The sequence below is a fragment of the Heterocephalus glaber genome, unplaced genomic scaffold (assembly GCF_053883595.1).
Source record: "Heterocephalus glaber isolate CG9 unplaced genomic scaffold, H.glaber_assembly_v1.0 deba00001004, whole genome shotgun sequence".
In the NCBI taxonomy this organism is placed as follows: Eukaryota; Metazoa; Chordata; class Mammalia; order Rodentia; family Bathyergidae; genus Heterocephalus; species Heterocephalus glaber.
The window spans coordinates 5,029,273-5,052,604 of record NW_028258179.1 but is presented as its reverse complement, the minus strand read 5'-3'; the positions used below and the strand labels follow the sequence as shown (position 1 = coordinate 5,052,604).

General features: G+C 40.6%; 1 protein-coding gene across 7 annotated transcripts in view; it reads right to left on the bottom strand.

Moving 5' to 3' along the window:
• Positions 1–23,332, bottom strand: part of Dis3l2 (DIS3 like 3'-5' exoribonuclease 2) — a 262,451-nt gene that overhangs the window by 133,835 nt on the left and 105,284 nt on the right. For all 7 annotated transcript variants that reach the window (XM_087209292.1, XM_087209293.1, XM_021247080.2 and 4 more), the window contains one exon: positions 17,730–17,903. In XM_087209292.1, the coding sequence (XP_087065418.1) occupies positions 17,730–17,903 (174 nt within the window). The remainder of the gene's footprint in view (positions 1–17,729; positions 17,904–23,332) is intronic.

Below are 23,332 nucleotides of genomic sequence, written 5' to 3'. Positions count from 1 at the left end.
ATTTCTCACTCTTACTTGTACTCATTTGGGTATGTATATTTTTATGTATATTTTATGCAACTTTAGGTTCATGTAAACATCACCACATCATCTCGAGGACTCCCCATATACTCAACTCCCTCCTGCCCTGCTGCCTGCAATGCCCGGCAACTATAGATCTGTTCTGCAGTTCCAAAAATTTAACTTTTCACAAGTGATATATGAATGGAATGATATAGTATGAAGCCTCTGAGACTGACTTTTTTCTCCTACCATGATTTGTTGGAGAGTCATCCATGCTATTATACATATCAGCAGTTCATTCCTTTTTATTGCCAAGTATGGTTCCATGGCATAGATGTACCACAGTTTAACCATTCACACCAAAGGACATCTGGGATGTTTCCAGTTTGGGGCCATCATAAATAAGGCCATGATGAAAACCCATATACAGGTTATTGTGAGAATATAAGTTTTCATTTCTCTGGGATAAACACCCAGGAATGCAATTACTGGGTTATATGATGGTTATGTTTAGTTTAAGAAACTGCCAGAGCTTCCAGAGTGACTGTGGCATTTTACATTTCCACCAGCAATTAATGAGGAATCCACTTTCTCTGTCCATATCAGCATTTGATATTGCTTAGAACTTCTCACCAACCTTGATTTTTTCCCTTTTATTTTATTCTGATGGATATGGAGCAGAATCTCATTGTGGACTTAGTTTGTACTGTATAATGGCTAATGATATTAAACTTTTTATGTGCTATCTGTATATACTTCTCAGTACATGTATTCTGCCCATTTTCTGACTAGATTGTTTTACACTGTTGAAGTTTTTTTGTTTGGTTGCCTTGTTTTCTCTGCTAGTGCTGGGGATCCAACCCAGGGCCTCCTGCAAGCTAAGCAGGTGGCTGCACCCCTGAGCTACATCCCTAGCCCTACACTATCAAGTCTTAGAAATTCTTAATGAATTCTAGATACTGGCTCTTTGTTAGATATGTGGTTTACAAATACTTCCTCCCAGTCTGTAGCTTGGGTTTTCACCCTCTTGTTAGAGTCTTTCATAGGAAAACAGTGGGGGTTTTTTTTTGGAAGGGGCAAGACTGGGGATTGGACCCAGGGCCTTCACATTGAGCTAGATCCCCAGCACTTTTTAAATATTTTATTTTAAGATGGGGTTTCACCAAGACATTAAATTGCCCAGGTTAGGCTCAAACTCATAATCTTCCTGTCTCAACCTCCTAGAGTGCTGGGATTATAGGTGTGCACCCCTATGCACAGGTAGGCCAAAAGATTTTAATTTTGATGAGATCCAATTCACTAATCTATTCTTCTACAAACTGTACTTTTTGTGTTAAAGCCTGAGAACTCTACCTAACTTTTACAATATCTTCTAAGAATTCTCTTATGCTCTTTTCTATAAGTTTTAAACTTCTACCTTTAAGTCCATGATCTACTTTGAGTTATTTTTTGCATAAAGCCATAGATTTCAGTTCAGAGGTCCACTCATTTGCCTGTCTCTGCTGATTTCCTCCAGTACCACTGCTGAAAAGCTATACCCCCTCCCCAAGTTGCTTTTGCTCCTGTCAAAGCTCAGCAGGGCATACGGTGGGGATTTGGTTCTGGGTTCTCCATTCTGCCCCAGTAAGATTTCTGTAGCTGCTCTCTACCATGATGAGGGCATTGCTCTTTTCCTATGAGCTTAGCATTTTTAGAACAAACGTGCATTGAGCTTTTTCTGTGTCAACATATCTCTGATAAGACTGATGAATTCAACTTTTTATTCTTGATATGACATCTTACATGTATTTATTTTATTTTATTTTGGTACCGGGGATCAAACTCAGGACCTTGCACTTGCAAGGCAGGCAGTGGCACCACTGAGCTAAATCCCTGGCCTGCATGTATTGATTTTAAAAACAGCAAAGACAAAAGTACCAGAAAATTTGTCCTTTCCTAGCACATAATTTAGACATTTAGAATAGATGCACCGAGATGATAATCACCATTCACAGACTTAATTTTAAAACATTTTCAGCACCCAAAAGAGAAACTCTATCCCAGTGGTGGAGAACCCATGGCATGCATGCAGCAGCTGGCTGTTTGTTAGCTTTAAAAGCTGTAAAAAGTTCACCATCACTGCTTTGTCCCCATGGCAATCACTTCCTGTCTCCCCTTCTCCACAGCCCTGAGCAACCAGAACCAACTTACCTTCCTTAGGGATCTTCCTCTGTGCATTGCATGGAATGCAGTCCTAAAGTAAGCAGCATTTTGTGTCCGGCTTCTCTCACTTTGCAGAATGTTTTCAAGTTCCATCCACAGCGCAGGATGTGTCTATCGTAGCCCCATCCCTTTCTATAGCCAATCATAACCCACTGCATGGCTACATCACATTGTTCATCCATCCATCAGCTCAGATGGACCCATAGGCTGCTTCCATTTTTGAATAAAGTTGCTATGCACATTCATATGTAAGCTTTGGTGTGGCTGTGCTTTTAACTCTCTAGGAGTAGAAGTACTAGGTCACATGGTAACTCTGTGTTTGGCACTTGGAGGAAATGCTAAACTGTTTTTCAAAGTGGCCGCACCATTTTCCATTCTTGCCAGCAGTTCACAATGGCTCCAGTAGCTTTGCATCTTCACTAACCCTTGTTACTGTTTTACTATGATTATAGCCTTCCTAGTGGGTGTATACTGGCATCTCATTGTGTTTTGATTTGCACTTTTGTTATGATCAGTGATATTAAGTATTTTTTCATGTGCTTATTGGCCATTGTGTATATTCAAATATTTGGTCCATTTAAAATTTTATTACTAAATTGCAAAATTCCCCCCAACACACACCCAGTAGGTTGTTTCTTCATTTAAAACAAAGTAACAGAATAGTATGTCTAGTGTGAGAAACTGAAAGTGTAAATAAGGATGAAAATGATTAAAACGAATAATTGATAATTTGAAATAGGAAAAGGTCCAAAGGTGGAGAGGTGGTGGGAGGGGAAGGGGAAAGGGAAGGAAGGAAAGGAAAAAGTATGAGAAAGAAAAAGAAAAATGGAAACAAAGTCTATATAAATAGGGAAGGGTGGCCAGGGATTTAGCTCAGTGGTTTCGCCACCTGCTGCGCCAGCACAAGGACCCAAGTTCGATCCCCGGTACCAAAACAAAACAAAAAAAAAAGTTAAATAGTGAAGGGTGCTGGGGGTGAAAGGCACACAGGTAATGGGAAAAAAAATAAGAACTAAGATACATCATGTACAGGTACATTTACCCAATGATAAATGTAAATGTACTGTATATCTAAAATGTACTAATATATAAATTTAAAAAAATTAAAAATAAAACAAAGTAGACTCCAGGCCTGCTTTTGCTGGGTTGGGGATAGAGTATCAGCTCCACCCGTAGCTCTGACAGCCATACCCCAAGCAGGGGAATCAGTATCATGAGCATCCACTAGATGACAGTAGGTCACTTGCTCACCTGGCCCTGGTGACATCACTGCAGCAGGGCAGTGGAGGATGCCTGCCTCCACTGGGAGAGGGAAAGCACAGCTCCTCCTTGGCTCTGCTCACACTGCCCAGGCAGGGACTGGCAGTGCCACCAACCATTTCTGCTGAGCAGGGGATGGAAGATCAGCCCCTGGCTCAGATCTGCTGACAGCATCCCCAGTGAGAACAGGAGTGTCACTTGCACGCGGGAGCCAGGATGGAAGATTAGCTCACTGCTTGGTCCAGGATAACTCCAGGTGCGAGGACTGGGTGTGGACGGCGAACGTGCAAAATTAACACCTTGCCAGGTCCCACTCACACTGCGCACTGCCCCGGTGTGTGGCTGCCATGGGGGGTATTGCCAAAAAAGTCTCCTGTTGGGAGGTCATCCTTTCCTGGTCCTCTGGCTGAGGGAGCCAGGTTTCTATGGGAGATTACCCTCTCTGTGCATTCTGGCCATTCTGGGCTGGTGATTCCCGCAGCACCCTGTCTGGGACACGTGGGTGGCACTAAGGCAACCCAGGGGAGCCACCACTGTGCTCACAGTCCTGAGATTCCCAGGCCACCTGTCTTCTTTATCCATCTTGCAAAGCCGCCTTGTGTTTGTTGTGTTATGTCCACATTTTTAGTTGTAAGGAGAAATCTGCATACACCATCTTGGCCAGAAATGAGGTTGTACCTATTATTTTACATTAGTAATTTTAAAATTTTATTCTTTAAGATATTTTTTCTACCTGATTGTTCCATTACACACTGAAGGCACCAGACTGTTCTATCAATATTCATTTTCCTAGGAATACCAAAATAAAATGGGAGTCCCAGCACTTACTAAAAAACACATTATACTGAATAAATAAATATATATCCAGCAAACTTTTAAATAAAATCTGTCTTTTCCTCTCTCTCCCTTTCTTTACCTTGCATGCACTTATTTACAGATATAATTGATGACATGTGAAATACTGAGTGAGATCCTGGAAACAAGCAGGTAGGACCCTTTGTTCTTATAAGGACGCTGCTTCCCATCAAGGAGGCAAGAGTCCCATCCAGGTAGATGAGAGCAGTGTGGCACATGAGCCAACTGGCGCGGGAGAGCAAGCGGGGCGTGACGAACATGTCCAGAGGGAGACTAAGGCTCCAGCACAGCTGGGGTGGGCCTAGAAAATGGGAAGAGCAGGGGAGGCCTGGGCCAGACTTGGGACTCTGATGGAACAGAACTGGAAAGGTGAAGGGCTGCATGCAGAACTGTACAGGAAGCTAAGAAATGTATTTCCTTCGCTGAACACCGTGGCACACATCTGAGATCCCAGCACTCTGGGAGGCTGAGGCAGGAAGACCACAAGTCCAGCCTGGGCAACTTAGTGACTCAGTGAGACCCTATTGGGAACAATGTTACATAATTCTAGGGAAAAATCATTTGAGTAGGCCTAGTTCTCCTGCCTATAGGCCAGCTACGACATTCCAGACATAATTGCATTTTGGCCTCGGGTCACAACTGAGACCTCAGTGATCCCCGGATGCTGTAATGCTCCAGGACAAGACCACACCTTCGGGAGATGCCAGGGAGGAACCAAATCTTCATCTGCATAGTTCCTCATTGTTCTCAGATTTCCACTGCCCCCCAGTCTTTTTACACCTTGTTTATCCCAATGTGAAGTACTGAACTCTGCATTTTCACTTGTTACATGTTTCCCCATGTACTGAATAAAAGGTGCTGCAAGCTAGGGGGGTTTTTGTCTTTACTGCCCAGAGCAGCACTGATCAGACCCAAAGCTCAGCTTCTTCTCAGTCTCATTTGTCTACCTTTCCTGTAATTCGCCGTGTGCTGCCATGGCTCGCAGGAGACTAGGACTCACTGCAGAGGTTCTGGTAACGTCCCCTTCCCCTGTTCCCTACAAGACCCTGTCTCAAAATAAAAATTAAGAAGGGCTGGGGCTGTAGCTCAGTGCAAAGGTCCTGAGTTTAATCCCTAGTGCCACCCCCCAAACCCCAACACAAAATTTTTAAAAATTTCTTTTTCCATATTATCAATAAAGTTAATCACTTCAATTTTTTTTTTACTTGTACTATTATGAATGCCAGGCTACCCAATATTCTTTTTTTTTTTTGATACCGGGGATCAAACTCAGGTCCTTCCACTTGCAAGGCAGGCAGAGGAACCACTGAGCTAAATCCCCGGCCCCGCAATATTCTTAATCTTAGGAATGATTTGCCCACTTAATGACTGACGTTTGGGAGGCTCTTATTTTCAATTTCTTTTTTTCCTTGTTTTTGTGATAAGGGGTCTTACTATATAACCCAGGCTTGCCTTGAACTCACAATCTTCCTGTCTTAGCCACCCACGTGCTAGGATTACAGGGATTATTTTCAAATTCTATCTTCCTTTTGCTTTCACTGTTATCTTCCTGGAGGACTGTATTTTCCTAAAACTTTCTGCAGGACACTGTCTTCTTTTATCTCCAGTCCAGGCATTAAAAGGGGAAGAGACCAGAGTGATCCCTTTTAATCCTTATATGCAACAAGAAACCCAGCAAAACTATTAAACTCAACATTTTCAGAACTCTGGGAACTAACCAAAGGCTTATCACAATGTGAGGTACAATTCTTCAAGAAAAATGGCTAAAAGTCGATCAGATCAGTGAGCTTTGTGGGGTCCTCACATCTCTCCCCAGCTCTGCGGAAGCCTTAAATAACAAGAGCCTTCTAATGGTGGGGAGCAGCAGCAGCCTGTATAGAGGGGCAGAGCTCATGCAGACACCCCTGAAACCGGGCCAGAAGCAGAGTCGATATTCGACCTAGCAGTTCCCTGAAACCCCATTCACAGAACTGGCGGATTGTCCTGCATCAGATCTTGCTCCAGACAAACAGCCTCACAGCCCCAGATATTCGCTGAAAACAGAACCATTTATTTAACACCACAGCTATCTGAGATGGTGACAACAGGGAAACAAATGAAGACCTGGTCAAGAAAGTTCAAAGGAAAATGTGGAGAAGATGTCAGTAGGGAGCTTTGAAACTACCTTACACATCCCTCGGGACCAAGAGAGCCACACCTACCTATGCGCCACACCTACCCATGAGCTAGGAAGACCCGCAGGCCTCAAGCCGTCACTGCTGGCTGACAGTGAAGCTCCACACAGGCAGAGGGCAAGGCCAAGGCAGCATGGTGGTCATGTGTGGGATGACGGTGTACTCTGGCACAGGCAGAGGCACACGGCAAAGCACGGAGACTGGTTTTCAAATAGTTCAGGGAGTCTCTGTCCACTCATCAGCTCATCGCTCAGCTAGTCAAGGAGAAACTTCAGTGCCTCACTGAAGAAGAATAAGACCATCTCGGTCCATTCAAGCTGCTATAACACAACACATGGCTTATAAACAGCAACCCTCACTTACCACAGTGCTGCAGCTGAGGATGTCAAGATCAAGGTGCCAGCAGATCTAGGGGTGGTGGGGTAGGGGCTACTTCCTTTCCTCATGATGGAGATGGCACCTTCTCGCTGTGTCTTCACATGGAAGAAGTGGCAGGGGTTCTCTCAGGGTCCTTCTATAGAGGTAGTAACCTCCTTCAAGAGACCCCTGCCCTCATGACCTAAAGACTGGCAAAGATGCCACATCTCAGTATCATTACTCAAGGGTTAGAGTTTCACCAAGAAAACTTGGCGGGGAGCATAAACCCTTCAACAATGTTTGGATTAGTGAAACTAATAATAGATGAAACAGAATTCACACCAAAAGTATTAATAGAAATAAAGGAGAACATTTTATAATGTCAGTGGGATTGAACAAAACAATTACAAACACATGCACCTAGCAATACAACAACAAAATACATGAAAGTAAAAATTAGCAGAACTAAAGGAAGAAATACAGAATTCAACTGTAATAGTTGGAGACTAATACACAAATTCTCAATAACGGAGAACAGTTAGATGGAAGGTAAATAAGGAAACAGAAAACTAGATCAACATACTAGGATCAGCAGGAAACACTTTCAACTTAAGAGATGATATCTACCACCTCACCACACCCACCCCACACAGCTAGCAACATAATTAATATAAGAAGACTGAACAGTTCCCCCCAAGACCAGGAACAAGATAATGTGGTCGATTCCCATTACTTCCATTCAACATGTATTGAAGGTGCTTGTTTGAGCAACTGAGTAAGAAAAAGAAATAAAAGGCATGCAGATTAGGAAAGAAGTAAAACTATATTTGCAGATGACACAAACTTGTAAATACAGAAAACCCTAAGGTGTCCCTGAAAAACTGTTAAGAGTTTATAAATGAGTTCTGCAAGGTCTCAGTATATGAGATTATACATAAATATCAACCATATCTCTAAATATTAGCAATGAACTACTTGAGAAAAACTTCATTAATATTAAATAAAATAGAAATACATAGAAATAAATTTAACAAAAAAGTGCAACTTGTTTACTGAACATTATAAAATATCACTAAAAGAAATTAAAGACCTAATAAATGGAAAGACATTGCATGTTTCCAAGTTGGAACACTTAATATTATTAAGTTGGTAACACTAGCCAAATTCACAGATTCAACACAATCCCTACCAAGATCCCAGATGCCTTTCTCCCTCTCCCAGACATTGACAAGCTGATCCTAAAATTTATACGAAAATACAAGAGATCTAGAAGGTGGAAAAATCCTAGGGGAGGATCAAAGCTGAAAACGTATGCTTTTCAATTTCAAAAATTATGACAAAATCACAGTAATCTAGACAGTATGGTCCTAGCATAAAGACAGGGATACAGACAAGTAGGATAGAATTGTGAGTCCAAATATAAATATATTTATGATCAACTGTTTTTTAGCAGGGATACCGAAGTAATTCAATGGGAAAAGACTTATCTTTCAAACAACAGCCTTTTATGGTGCTGGAACAACTGCATCTACACATGCAAAAGAACAGAGATGGACCCTTACCTCAAAGCATTTACATATATGAACTGAAAGTGGATCATAAACATAAATATAAGAACACTTCAAAACTAAGAAGAAAACTATGTGTAAATCTTTGTGATCTTATAGCCAATGATTACTTAGATATAACATCAAAAACAAAGAAGATGGGGTCGGGGATGTAGCTCAGTGGCACCACGCCTGCCTCGCAAGCGCAAGGTCTTCAGTTCCATCTCCAGTACCAAAAACAAACAACAAACAAGCAAGATGGGCATGGTGGTGCACATCTGTATGCCAGCTACCACAAGATTGAGGCAGGTGGATCCCAAGTTCCAGGACAGCCTGGTCAACATACTGAGATCCTATGTCAAGAGAGAGAGAGGAAAAAAAAAGCAACAATCAAAGAAAAATAGATAAACTGGCATTCATCAGATTTAGAAACTCGTACTTCCAACAACACCATCATGAAAGTGCAACAGCTAGGAACAGCTGTCCAGACTGTGGTCCCAGCACTCAGGGAGCCTGAGGCAGGAGCATCATAAGTTAAAGTCCAGACTGGACAACTTGATGATTTAGTGAGAACATCTCAAAATAAACACAAAACAGGGCTGGGGATGTAGCTCAGTCTGAAATACTGGGTTTAATTTCCAGTACCATTAAGAAAAAATAAGAAAAGAAAAAGAAAAGAGTGTAAGATCACAAACAAATGGAAGAAAATATTTGCAAATCATGTATTTGATAAATGAATGGTATCTGAAATATCTAAACTACTCCCGCAATAAAAATAAGAGTCCATGGGCTGGAGATTTAGCTTAGTGGTTCCGCCGCAGGCCTTGAAAGCACAAGGTCCCAAGTTTCATCCCCGGTACCAAAAAAAAAAAAAATTAAAAAAATAAAATACAATAAAAATAAGAGTCTGATTTTAAAATAAGTGAATATCTGAATAGACATTTCTTCAAATAAGAGAAACAAATGGCAAAGAAGCACGTGAAATATTGCCAGCATCAATAGTCATTACAGCAACACCAATCAAAACCCCAGTGAGTTAAACACTCACCCCTCAAGGGTGGCTATAATCATGAATGCACATAACAAGTGTCAGTGAGGGTATGGAACACTGGGAGCCTGGAACTCGTTGGTGACAGTGCAAGATGGTGCAGCCACTCTGATGAGCACTGAACACCTGAAGTATAGACCGATCATATGACCAAGAAATCCTACTCCCAGGTACATACCTGAGAGAAATGAAAGCATATGCCCACAACAAAACCTGTAGAAAAATATTCATAGCAGTATCACTCAGATTGGTGAAGAAGTAAAAACACTGAAAACATTATGCTAAGTTTGAAAAAAAAAAGCTAGCTACAAAATACAGAAGCCTATTTCACAGTAGAGAAATCCACACAATCTGAAAATAGGCCCATGGTTACTAGAAGTTAGGTGGGGGGTGAGAGTTGATGGGGTTTCTTTTGGGGATGAGGAAAAGGGTTTGCAATTAGATAGTGGTGGTGCCTGTGTAATTTTGTGAATATGCCAGAAAACACTAAATTGTAAATTTTTAAAAGGGTAAATTTTATAATATTTTAATAATATCTCAATACAAAAAATGGTGAAGAGGCTATGCCACCTTGAAAACTAGCTATCTCTGCACCTTAATTTACTTCAAATTACAGGCCACTTATACAAAATGTTTCATATATTTATAGTATAATTTGCAAACATTTTATTTAGGATATGTAGAAATTAAGCATCTTGTCCATACATTCACATTTCCACAATGCTATAAAAATAGTTCTAGGGAATAAATTCAAATAACTATCTTCTCTGCCAATTGGCATTCTCCCACCTGTTCAGACAAAAATCTACTCACCCCTGAATATTCATCCTCTCTATGAGCAGTGCTATTTATCAAGATAAATTTTACTGGGCTGGCAAACTACTAAAGAAAGTGCATGCTTACAACTAAGAATGTATACTTGTGGATCTACTTTAGGACCCATTAATCTTGTTACTATCTATGAGTTTCCTGTAATTTCACAAACAGTGAGTTGGGATTTACTTGAATGGAATAATACTGCCAGTGGTTTCAAAATGAGAATGACAGCTTCTCCAGTTGATACCAAACAATTTAATCCTGCTTCTCACTAGCTATGGAAAGATGGAGCCCCCTTGGCCATGGAAGAACTAAGGTTGAAAACATAAGCCTTGAATTTCCTTTGTAATCATCAGGTGTTGCCCATGGCGTGGTACAGCCATACTTACTTCTCAGATGAATGTGACCATCACCAATGGTTCACTATTTTCTTTCAAATCTAAGATGAGATATCTATGAAGAACCTAGGACATTTCAAACATAAACTGTTAAAAGCAGAAGGATCTGAAGTGTCTGTAAAGTATATTCAGTGGAATGCTGAATCTGTAGCAATCTGAAGCAATCTGTAAAGTATATTTGGCAGAATACCAGGTCCATGAGATGATCTATGAGAAAAGCTTGAAAACATCTATTAAAACACCTGGCCACAGAACCCCTTTTCTCCATATCACTTATTAAAGCCCACCCTAAGGAACTCATGACCTTCCGACAGCTTTTGGAAAATCCTAACCTGGTCCCAAATTCATTTTAGAAAAGATGAAACTCCTCACACCCCCTACCTTTACCCAGAGTTCCCTGATGTGCCCTAAGTCCCTGGAGAGAGGGGGCCAACTCCTAGTGCTCTTCCCCACTGCCACACACACCCCTTTCCCAGAGGAACTGCTTCTAAATGGCAATTTAATCGTATTGGACTTCCTGATACACAGCGAGATCATTAGTCATTTAATGTTAGTTATGTTTGAAAGCTTTCCCACAAAAGAGCTGACCTGAAAGAGGTTAGTATTCGATGCCTCTCCTTTCAAGTTGCTATTTCAAGGTTGGTTTTACCTGGAGTGAGAGGGAATTTCTACTCTTTTGGAACAGCTCCACCTTGAAGATATTTCGATATTTTTCACCACAGCACCCTTTCTGGGCTCAGTATTTTTAGCTCATTGTTTTCTATTTTGGCAGCTGAGAAGCTGTAGTTTGTAATTTTACCTCCAGCTTCATATTTCTTCTTAAAAGTGAATACAATGTCCTGTTTATAATAATAAAATCACCATTTGGCAGGACGACATTAAGTGGAAAAAAAGAGAGAGAGAGAGGAAGCAATTGGAAAATTTAGAGCAAGCAATTTTCAGTGCCAAGTTTCACATTTGTAATGGTCCAGTGGAGGTCACTGGGCTTCCTTTTTATTGAGAGAATAGTAAAGAAAAAGATACCCACAAGCTCTCTCAAAAAAAGCTATAGAAACCACCTCTGCTTCAACAAAGCTCATGGTTCTACGGCAGAGTGACATGACTCACACATCCACAATCATACCCACTGTGGGAAAAACAGAAAGATCAGCTTGGTGTGGCATTTTCTTCTCCAATATTTAGATTTTCATTTTCTATTTTAATTGAGCCTTAAGGTTTGGTTTCCATTCTAGCTTAGCATCAAAGGAAACAAAACAGTATGAATGAAATGAGAAATAAGTGCAGCCAGCCTTAGAAATAACCGTGAGGTTCCTTGGGCTTTGGTGCAACCCCTGGAAGCAGTTTCCTGGGACACAGTATCCTCCTGATCCAAAGATTTGCAGTATTAGTATTGCTTTAATTTTTTTTTTTAGCCTCAGATGCCCTGAGAGAGAGTTACAGGTCTAGGCCATGCAAGCAGGGATTCTCCAGAGACGGGAGCCAAAGGTCCAGAAAAATGGTGAGCCCAATCAGAAGGGCCAGATCACCCCTACAAGTTCACACCAACCTTACTTCTTAAAAATTGCTAACCAACCATTTTTCTTTTCAAAATAAACACAATTTCTCTCTACTTCAGTTTGCAAAATATTACCCCAATTCCACTGGACTAAAAAACTGGAATTTTACTGACATAATTGGATTATGAGGTTTAAAGATTGATGGAACTTTTCTGTTCCAAATATAATTGTTCAAATACCAAACCTAAATGGGTACGTAGAAGTTCTTACGTAGCTAGAGCCAGAGTAACACTGCAAGCTCCAAGCCAGGATGGCCCAGGAGAGGGGCTCGGGATGCTACCAAATGAACCACAGGACTCTCGCGCCCTGTCAGAGAAGCTGCTGGGGGCTTGGCGAGCAGGCTGCTTTTCTGGTGTCACTGCCTGCACTCACTCCTCTCTCAGATCTCAGCTGGCACCAGGACCTCGGCAGTCTGTCACACCTGTATTACAGAATTTGTCATTCCCAGCTATAATTGATCTACGTATTGATGTGTTTCCCAGAAGAACAAGGGCTGGTCTTTGTATTTCCAGTGGTTAATTCAGCACTCAGTATTACACTTATACATTACATACAATACAAATCAGTATTTCAGGAGAGAAGAAAAGAGGAAAAGGAAAAAGGCACAAATGGGTTGATTTTTAGGACTTTAAAGAATACACGTTAATTTATTCAATACAGCACATATTTTTCAGCATGTGTTGGGACTTGATCTGTCATTGTTAATTTCTTTTATTTTGTCATTGTTGTGATTTTGTTTTGTTTCTAGACAGGGTCATGTTATGTAGCCCAGGCTGGCCTGAAATTCACTATAAAATCCAGGCTGGCCATGAACTCTCAATCCTCCTGCCTCAGCCTCCTGAATGCTGGGAGTAAAGGCCTATGCACCACACCCAGTTTGTGATGGTAAATCTTGATTATCAACTTGACTGGATTCAGAAATGCCTAGGAAATTAGTGAAGCACACTTTGGGACTGAATGTGAGTGTTTCCAGAGATGACTGGCATGTGGGACACTAAACTAAAGGAGACCTGGCTTGAATGTGGATGGCACTGTCCAGCAGGGAGAGAGCCTGTATGGAGCAAAAGTACAAGGAGGAAGCCTGCCAGCACATGCTCTTCCTTGCTCACCTGCTTCCTGGCTGCTGCGAAGAGGGCAGCTTTGCTCTAGCACAACCCGTCCGCCATCATGTTCTGCCTCCACCAGCCCATAAAGGAAGCCAGTGACCATGGACTGGGACCTCTGAAATCGTGAGCTACAATAAACCTTTCTCCTTTATGTTACTTTTCTTAGTTATTTTGTCATGGTGACGAAAAGCTAATATGGAACCCTAGCTCTTTTGTCATTTCTAGGAAAGTGAATATTGATTTTAAAAATCTGACAACATTAGGCCTCTGAGCAGAAAAAAAATCACACTCTACTCATGTACCAAGTACCTTTCTTGTTCATTATGATTCCATGTTTGACTATGAATGCTTTTGATTCATGTTCTTCTGCCACAAGACAGAGACACCCATGAGGGCAGAGCCCACATCTAGTTTTTCTTTGTTTTTTGGTACCGGGGATCAAACTCAGGACCTTGTGCTTACAAGGCAGGTGGCAGAACCACTGAGCTAAATCCCCGGCCCCCCCACATCTAGTTTTGTTCGTTGCTGTATTCCCAGGGTCCAGGGATGGTGTTAATATGTGTTGACTGAAAAACTGAACAAATCCATCACAAAGCCAGTCAAACAAAAGGAAAAGCTAATCAGACCCAAACACTTCAACATATTTACAGACTTTTATGTAATTTTTGCTGTACAAAGTAAGAAATTAACAATGGCTACACACACAGATGGATTAACCCTGATGGCCGCACTAGGTAGATGGCCAGGGCAAAGTGAAGTGCCCGGATGAGGGTCAGATTCTAGAACAAAAGGGAAGCCTCTGGCTTGCTCACTGTTCCTATGCTTCCAGCCAACTGTGGTTCCTGCATATCACCCATGCCTGCCTCCAGGCACTTAAGGATATTATCCATTTTAGCCAAACTAATCCTTATAAATAGGCAAGTAGTTAAAAAAAAGACCCAGAGATTGAAAATAACAAACACTAAGCTAATAATACCAATCCTATGAATATCATGAAAATGGCAAAGCTGGTATTTTTCCTGTTTCTAATATGAATTCATCCCTAGCCACATTATGATTTCAAAACAATGCCCGCCGGTCATATGCTACCTAGTCAGTACTTTTAATCTGCCCCTCAGGGGTGGTATCTTAACATTGAGAAAAAAGTTACTGCATGTAGAAAATGACATATTTATGTTTTGCAGATAACACTTTTTTAAATGGATGTGTCAAAATGCTTCTACTACTATACAATTTGGGTCCTAAACTTATGTAAGTGAATAAACTACAAACAAAATGGTTCGTATGTACACACCCAAACGACCTAACAGAATTTTCTAACTAGTTTTTAAGATGCCACCTGAAGAATAATTGAGGATTATGAACTCACCCCCCCAATCTAAAAATATAAGACCTTTCAATTAGTCCATAAGAAATGACAAACATCAGAAAAGATGGAAATTTATTAGCGAGATTTCAGAGTAAATTGGAATATAAGTGGTGAACAGAACTAAAAAATGATTATTATGATTTGGTAAGCTCAGCTCACATCTTCTAAAGGTCTATCTTTTCCACTTTCCTTCCAGGGCCTGGGATTGAACTCAGGACCACCACACTAAGCTACATCCTCCACTCTTTGCATTTTTTATTTTCAGACAGTGTCTCATTAAGTTGATAAGTTGCTCAGGCTGGGTTCAAATGTACATTCCTCCTGCCCCAGCCTCCCTGAATGCGAGAAGTACAGACATGCAGATTTACTGTTTTCATTTATGATCACCATTAAAGTCAACTATCAAAATATATGAGACTTAAATCAGACCTCTGAATTTCCATATCACAAGTTGTTAAAGTGAAATTTTAGAACAATAATAATGAATACTCAATGAAACTGCTTGTATGAAAAGTAAAATTACTATGAACAAATAGGGTTCCTATAACTTTTGTAAATAATTTAAAATATTTAATAATTTACATCATTCCCATATATTTTTCTATTTTATTTATGTTTACAATATAAATAATAGATTAGTAAAGTAGGATGTTTGCCTATAATTTAAAAAGAAGGCATATGTGTTGGGGAGAATGCACGAACAACAATGCTTTGAGATTACTACTTTAGGGATCAGGAAGCAGTTAAAGGATTTTAAATACAAAAGAATAAAAATATCAAAATTGAATTTTAGAAATATAATCCTGGGGATAGCAGACAGGACAAAAATGTTTGAAAGTTAAAGTAGTTAAAAAAATAAACTTGTTACTACACTAACAGCGGAAAGTATCCACAAGCCCCCGGCGGCCCTCCCGACAACGGAGCCTTCCTCAGGGCACATGGGTGTTCGCAAGCAGAGCCTTCCTGCAGCGCAGCCCCAAGACAATGAGGGCAAGGGAATGGCGAGGTGGAGCCCGAGAGTGGAACCCAGAGCAACACTGAACCCCAGGACTCAGAAATGCTTACTATTTATCACAGTCTAGCAGTCAGACCAGAAAAGACCAAATGCATCTACTTTCTGGCACTTGTATTTATGATTTTTAAAAACTATTTTTAAAAATTTAAATAATATAGTGCAAAAGTAAAATTTTGATTCCCTACCTCATTACTACATTGAATCCATCTCTCATGGTAATCACTTATATTTATACTTTATTTCCTTCTAAATTTTTTCCTATACATATTTTATGTATATATGTGTATGTATATACATATATTTGTGGGGATATAGATATGTATGGTTTTTGCATAATTTGCTCTATGAAAAAACAGGCTCATCTTCACAGTTTTGAAATTTGCTTCTTTCCCTTAAGGATATTTGATGGTTACCCTTCTGGACAATCTACATGGACCTCACCCCTTTTTGCGGAGCCGGAGGGAATATTATCATATGGATATACCACAGGTTATTAAACCTTCCTTTGTGGATGGACATTAGCAGGATTTCCAGAGTTTCACCTTTATAATAATGCAGCAACACCCTTACATACCCTTTATAATAAACACCCTTTATATCAACACCCTTTATAATACAGCAGAACACCCTTGTACACATATGTTTGTATACTTCTTTGAGCGGGACAGATTCCCAGAAGTAAGAGTTTTTGGGAAACAGTAGGTACAGTTAAATTTTGATCTGTACTGCAGAATGGCTACACTAAATTACATTTCCAACACTAAGGTTCATTTTGACTTTCTTTTCTCATATTTAATGATGATGTTGTTATAGATTCCCAAATTCAGGTGAAGATCTCAGGAGGTGAACCTCGCAATTCACAGATAAGGAGAGGGAAGCTCCAAGAGGCAAAGGTGAGGAGCCCGGATCTCGCAGACCCTGAGCTCCAGCAGGTGCTCAGGAAGAGTCTGCTCCTGACCTCCAGGATGGAGACTGGGCCAGCTGACCTCAAGTACAACACGTGTCCCATCGGCCGCACTGACAAGTAGGAAAGGAGGCTGATTATCCCCTTTTCCTTGTCTATCCCTAGCAAGAAAAGGAAAAAGCAATGAGTTCTGGAAAGACGCAATGACAAGAGGGGAAGAGAAGGAGAATTCTCCAACTCGGTGCAGGAACGGGTGCCCAGGACCGAAGGTACATAAGCCAGCGGCACAGAGTGAGCGGTGCGGTGGAAAGACTCTGACATGGGATAACCTTAGCAAACCCTTCCACGGCCTCAGTGCTTGTACGAAAAGTTTCTTGGTTCTAAATATCTCCATGTGGCATCCAAGATGAGTGCCAGGACTGAAACCGAATTCTGAAGAGAAATATCAGAAAAGAACTAACATCCCACAATGAAGAAACATCTTCAAAGAAGATGTTGTTATAAAAATACCACAAAAGTACTTTCCAACAAATTCCAGACCAAAAAGTAAAGCTTTAAAATGAAGCTCCAAGCACAGAGGTCTTGAATCCTATGCTGTGTGCCTAGAGAGGCCCAGTGAGAGGAAGCGCTTCCAACCCAGGGGCACTGCCTCCATTTGACCAGATCGACAGGGTCCAGCAAGGAGAAGAGAAGCGGCACTTGCATCTTCCCAAATGAGAATAACCTAGAACGGGGCAACGAACTTGGGAACAAGGCCAGGGTATAACTATTTTCAACTTTGCAGGCCACCTGGTCTCTGCTGCAACTACAACGACTTGACCCTGCAGCTAGGGTACAAAACAGCTGCAAGCAACACACACAGGAATAAACACAGCTCCAGCGCAACTTTACGAACATTGCAATTTGAATTTCTATGTAAACTGGATGAAATATAATTAATTTTTTCACAACCATTAAAAAATATAAAAACCACTCTTAGGGTACCAGTTGTATATAACAGGTAGTGGCCTGGTCTTCACCATAATGTGCTGGCCTCTAATTCTCAAATAAATCTGAATGTTGGTGGTTAGAGGGCAGAAAGGCAGAGACAGACATCCTTAAAGGGTTTCAGGTGTTTACCTCAGATCTCTTCTCTTGCTGACCTCCTCAGGTGGAATTGTCCAGGGCAGGCTCCGAGGGAGACACTCCAGAACTTCTGAAGAGAAATCAGAGAAATCGACGCCATACTCTGTTAGTATTCCCTCTGTTTCAGGCTCGATTTCACCGGCCTGCCCAAGACTCTTAGCCAGCTGCCTGTGGACAGAACAGAGGGAACAGCTGGGTTAGTGAGCAAAAGCGGTGTAGGCCCATCTCCTCTCTTAAAGTCAGTTGTTAAGAAGATCTTTAAAATCTCCTGGCCCACCACCAGGAGGAATACAATCACCTGTGTATGGCATAGGAGGCAGGCAGAAGAAACCATGATACTCTGGTCTTGGGAAATCCATGAACACAGTGTAATTTTACCTTTCTGTGGAAAGCAGGCCTTTCTTGGGACTCCTTCAATGGAGAAGTCAAAACTGACATTATAAAAGACGTGCACCAGTGCTCTGGTAAACACCTTCAAAGACAGCACTGGCCAACTCATTAGCTGCAGAGTGCCTGTACCCTAAGTCATGCATCCCCAATTAGAGCTGATCGGTGGGTCATCGATATGCGTACTACAACGGGCTGCACTCTATTCTCACAACACTGTCACATCACACACGGAGCACACATCCAACGTGTGGAATATAGACAGGCAGCAGGAAACATGATCAGAGCCTTGCAGTAGCTGCCCTGTGAAGGGTGAAACCAAAGCAGGCCCCTCCTCTGTCACACAGGTCTACGCAGTCCTCTACCAGCAGGATCCAGGAGGCTACTCCAGCTTCTCCTCAACGAGCATAGCTCTGGCTTGGACTTTCTCTGGGGCCACCGATTTCTACGAAGAAAACTCTGCCTCCCACGAAAGAACACACTCCGGGCTGCCAGAGTTCTTGGGTCCACAGTGGTACATGGGAGTTGGCTGCCTAACAGGCAGACTTTTGACAAACCCTGATCTTCAGCTCTGGCCCCTTGCTCACGCCTGCTGTGACAGAGTGGCCCACAGTCCAAGAGCACCGCCCAGCAGTCTGTTCTAGGCACTTGGGCACTGACCTGCAGGCTCCTCGCACACCAGGTGGGCACAGACCAGCACCTTCCCGAACTCAAGTGGGACCTCCCAGAAAGCAAACAAAAAGCCAAGACAGTAGAAACACAAGGGGAAAGTATTACAGAGAGCTATCTGGAAACCCCCAAACAGAGAAATTAAACCTCAGATGGGTTAAGGACGGAGTAAAAAGAGAATGAGAAAATATTTTGAATTGAATAAGATAAAACATATCAGTATTTGTGAGAAGCAACCAAAGCAGTGCTTCAAGGGAAATTTGTAGCATTAAATGCTCACACTAAAAGAGAAGAAAAGTGTCAAATAGATAATCTAAACTTCTACCTTAGAAAATGGAAGAGAAGGGCCAGGGATTTAGCTCAGTGGTGACGCGCCTGCCTGGCAAGTGCAAGATCCTGAGTTTGATTCCCGGTACGAAGAAAGGAAGAAAAATAAAAAAACAGAACAGAAGAGAAGACCAATTTAGATTCCAGATAAGTAGAAAGAAAGAGAAGATACAAAATAAGAATCAATGGGTAGGAAATGAAGAAAGGAAAAATAGATAAATTTCTAGTCAGATTGATCGAGAAAAACAAGGAAAGGCAAGTGATGTGCTGGGGGTGAGGGGGACAGCATTGCACATCCTACAGACGTCAAAAGGGAAAGGTGAGCCACAAATGACTTTACGCTGGCGAATTCAACATCTGGGAGACAGGGACAGAGTGCTGGGAAGACACACTGCCTAGGAGTCTTAAAAAAAGAACAAGTCTATGTCTGAACATTCCTATATCTATTAAAGAAACTAAATGCATAGTCTACAACCTTCCTGTAAAGAAAACTGCAGGTCCAGAAGGTTTCACTAATGAATTCTACTAAATATTAAATTAAGAAAACAAAATTCAGTGCTATATGAAAAGGATAACATATCATGACCAAATACTGTAGGATTTGTCCAACATTTAAAAATCAATCGGGGGCCCGGGATTTAGCTCAGTGGTTCTGCCACCTGCCTCGCAAGTGCAAGGTCCTGAGTTAGATCCCTGGTACCAAATAAATAAATAAATATCCATATCATTGATTATAACAAGGAGAAGAGGAAAGGGAAGGAAAAAATGCATAACAGCTTCTTACAAAAGCTAACCTCTGAGTTTCTTACAGATCTTTAAGTAGGTTGTTGACTTGAGGTTTTGTAGATATCGTGTTGATCAAATTCTTCAGATGCGGGACTTGCCTCAGGTAGGAGGCTTGTATTTCTCTTAAATTAGCATCAACACAATGGCCAGTTTCTGTTTCTCAACAAGGAAGTGTGATATTTTATGGGCTGTAAATGTGGTTGGAATATACCTTTGGAAAGGAAGCCTTATCAATAAAGTTTCACGATCCATCCCTCAGAAAAGTTTTCAAAGTGCAAATTTACTTTTATTTTTTCAAGATTTAACTGTATTTTCTGATTGTGTATATATGTTGATCTAGATAGATAGATAGATGAAGGAAAAAAGAAACTGCACTGTGCTGACACAGAGACTGGAATTCCAGTTAAGGGTCACCTGATGTTTATAGAAACAACTACATGAAGACTCATTCAGGCATGAGTTATCTGAGTCTCAATATTAGCCTCAAAATGTATGAAAATAGACCCTGGGCTCGATTTCTAATGAGTTCTCTGAATCGGAAATGGAGAGTGCAAGAACTAGGACTGGTATAAAAAAGGCAGAAAGCATACTGCTGACTTTCTTCCCAAAAAACTGAGCAGATGACTCAGAGGTAAGGATTCAAGAATGAGAAGTAATCAGATATGATGTTAAAGCACATGAAATTGCCAATATTGTTCATGTTTAAACTATAAAACACAATGGCATGATTCTACTTAATAGTGTTAAATCATTCATTAATCAGAGAGCACACATAGTTTTTGAGAAGATAATAAGCAATGAGATGTATCGCCAACACTTTACTAGAGAACTGCACTGATATGAGAAGAAACATACTCACCAACATGGATGGCACATTCAGAACACACTGGCCTTCCTACTCTAGCTTGTGAGGCTGGGTGCTATTCTCCATAACATGAAATGGCCAACACTGATTCCCACATGGCCAAAGGAGAAAAAAGCCTAACAAGGCAGACATACAGGCCTTTCGTGATATCCAGCTTCTGAGATACGTATAACACTAAAACCCAAGAATAATTCATTACAGTAGACTCTCTTATTCACTGTTTTGCTTTCCAAGGTTTTAGTTACCTTCAGTCAACTGTGGTTGGAAATTATGAATGAAAAACTCCAGAAATAAAAAATTCATAAGTTTAAAGTGAGTATCACTTGAGTACTGTGATGCATCTCGTGCCATTTTGCTCTTTCACACTCAGGACATGATCAGCCTTTCGTCTAGCACAGCCACTGTGTATGCTTCCTGTCTTTCATTGAGGCCTCAGTTTTCAGACCAGTTGCACTGTATCATAGAGCTTGTGTTCAAGGTCCCAAAGCAAAGACAGAAAAGAGAATTAAGACGTGTTATGTGCATGCACCAACTCCCCATGATACTTGTAATTATTATGTACTGCAAAGATGTATTAAGAAAAAAAATAATGGTCCCAAAGCAAAAGAGTAGTTGATGCTGGTAATTTTACTACATATATTGTTATAATTATTTTATTTTAGTTATTGCCAATCTCTTGCTGTGCCTAATAAATTAAACTTTATCATAGGTAAAACACTTGAATCAAAGATGCAAGTACATAAGGAATAAGTCACAAAAGGAGAGAAAAACTAGGTTTTTAGATCTCAGCAAATAAAAAGAAAAGAATGAAACCAGAGATATGACAGTCAAACTGGAAATAACTAATGAAAAACTGACACTATTTGAAAATAATACGAATCATAGAGAAAAGTGAGGAAAATGAAAGTTCAAGTACAAGGCTTCAGGGAACAAAAAGATTATAGAGAGAAAACAGATGTGAATGGCAACAGAAGGAGATCCAACATCAGTACAGCTGGTGTTCCTGAAGGGAGGTCTACAGGCAAGGGACAGAAAGCATTTGCAAAGGCATCACAAAGATAACTTTCCTAAAGTAAAAGAAAATTCAGGTTTATGGACAGAAAGGCTACACCATATCTTAGGAAAAACTGAAAATCATCACCGAAACATAGTCTTAGGAAGTTACTAGATTTCAAAGATAAAGATTTCCACATACAGGAACTCAAGGAATGTTGTTCTCACAAACCCTTTCTGGAAAATTACTTGCTGATGTGGACAACCAGGAGTTGCCTGGGGAGACTGTGGGTGCTGGGCCCTGCGGGTGTGGAGGAGGGGTCAAGAAAGTGTAACAGGAGGTGACAGGCCTGACCTGTATTAGTTGTCAGGGAAGTCACTGGGTCTTTATTGGAATTAAAGACAAAAAATTTTTTCCTCATTTAGTGTTTTGTGTTCTGGCAAAATTTTTCACCACGTTATATTCTAAGTCCAAAGAATCTTAATTTGTTTACTGAAATTACAACATGGCTTATAAAGACAAAATTATATTTTAGTTATGGTTTCCAAATATGATCAATGACTCCAAGTTCCTATTTGTAGTAATTAACATTTATTTTACTAAGTTCTAGAGAACATTTCTCAAGTGCTTTATTAAAATAAATTTATTATAGGTTTTCACTGAGATATATTTAATAGCAGCACAGGCTGAAGAGCTTACAGGAGATAAAAATCTAACAGGTCAGCATGTTGAAAGAGCTCATGCTTTGGGGCTTTCAGTGCCCCAGAAAGACTTCTGTGCTACCTGCTTACATGTAACTCTGCTCTCTCCCTAAAAATCACAATAATGTAGGATCTAAACAAAAGTCAAATCTACTAAGGAACTGGTGTATCAACTGTATATATGTCTTACAGAAGGGTTTGCTTTTGTTTTTTAAATTTCAATGTAAATTTTATTGATGCTTAATCATGAAAGTAACTTGCCCTTTCATGCAATATCTCAGTTTTCAAAGTAGTATTTATGTCTCTGTATTCACTGTCAGGAAAGATGACAAAGCCTGCTTTAGGACAACTACAACTCAACGTTGCCCAGAAATGTCTGGTAATTCTCTTAAAAACCACAAATCAGCCTGCTCTACATTAAAATATGTCCTTTAGAAAGAATTTTAAAACTCTCAAAGCTACATAAAATCCCAAGAGACAAGACAACTAAGTGTAATGTGGGATCACTGAACACAAAAAAGAACACAGATTAGTAATAGCAATAATAATTTTTAAAAATTGGTATAAAGGATTGCTTAAATTTAGACCTAACTGTTCCCTCAAAAGTCTCATGTAGGGGCCGGGGATTTAGCTCAGTGGTGCCTGACTTGCAAGCGCAAGAATCCGAGTTCTATTCCCGGTACCAAAAAAAAAAAGTCTCATGTATTTAGAGGTGGGTGATTGGATCACAAAGGCTCTGATTTCATCAGTGGATTAATCCAATTGATGAAATCCTAAAGTGATGGCATTATTGGGAAGAAATGAAAACCTAGGTGGTGGGGCCTTGTTGAAAGGAGTAAGTCATAAGAGCTAATCTGGTTCCTGGCCC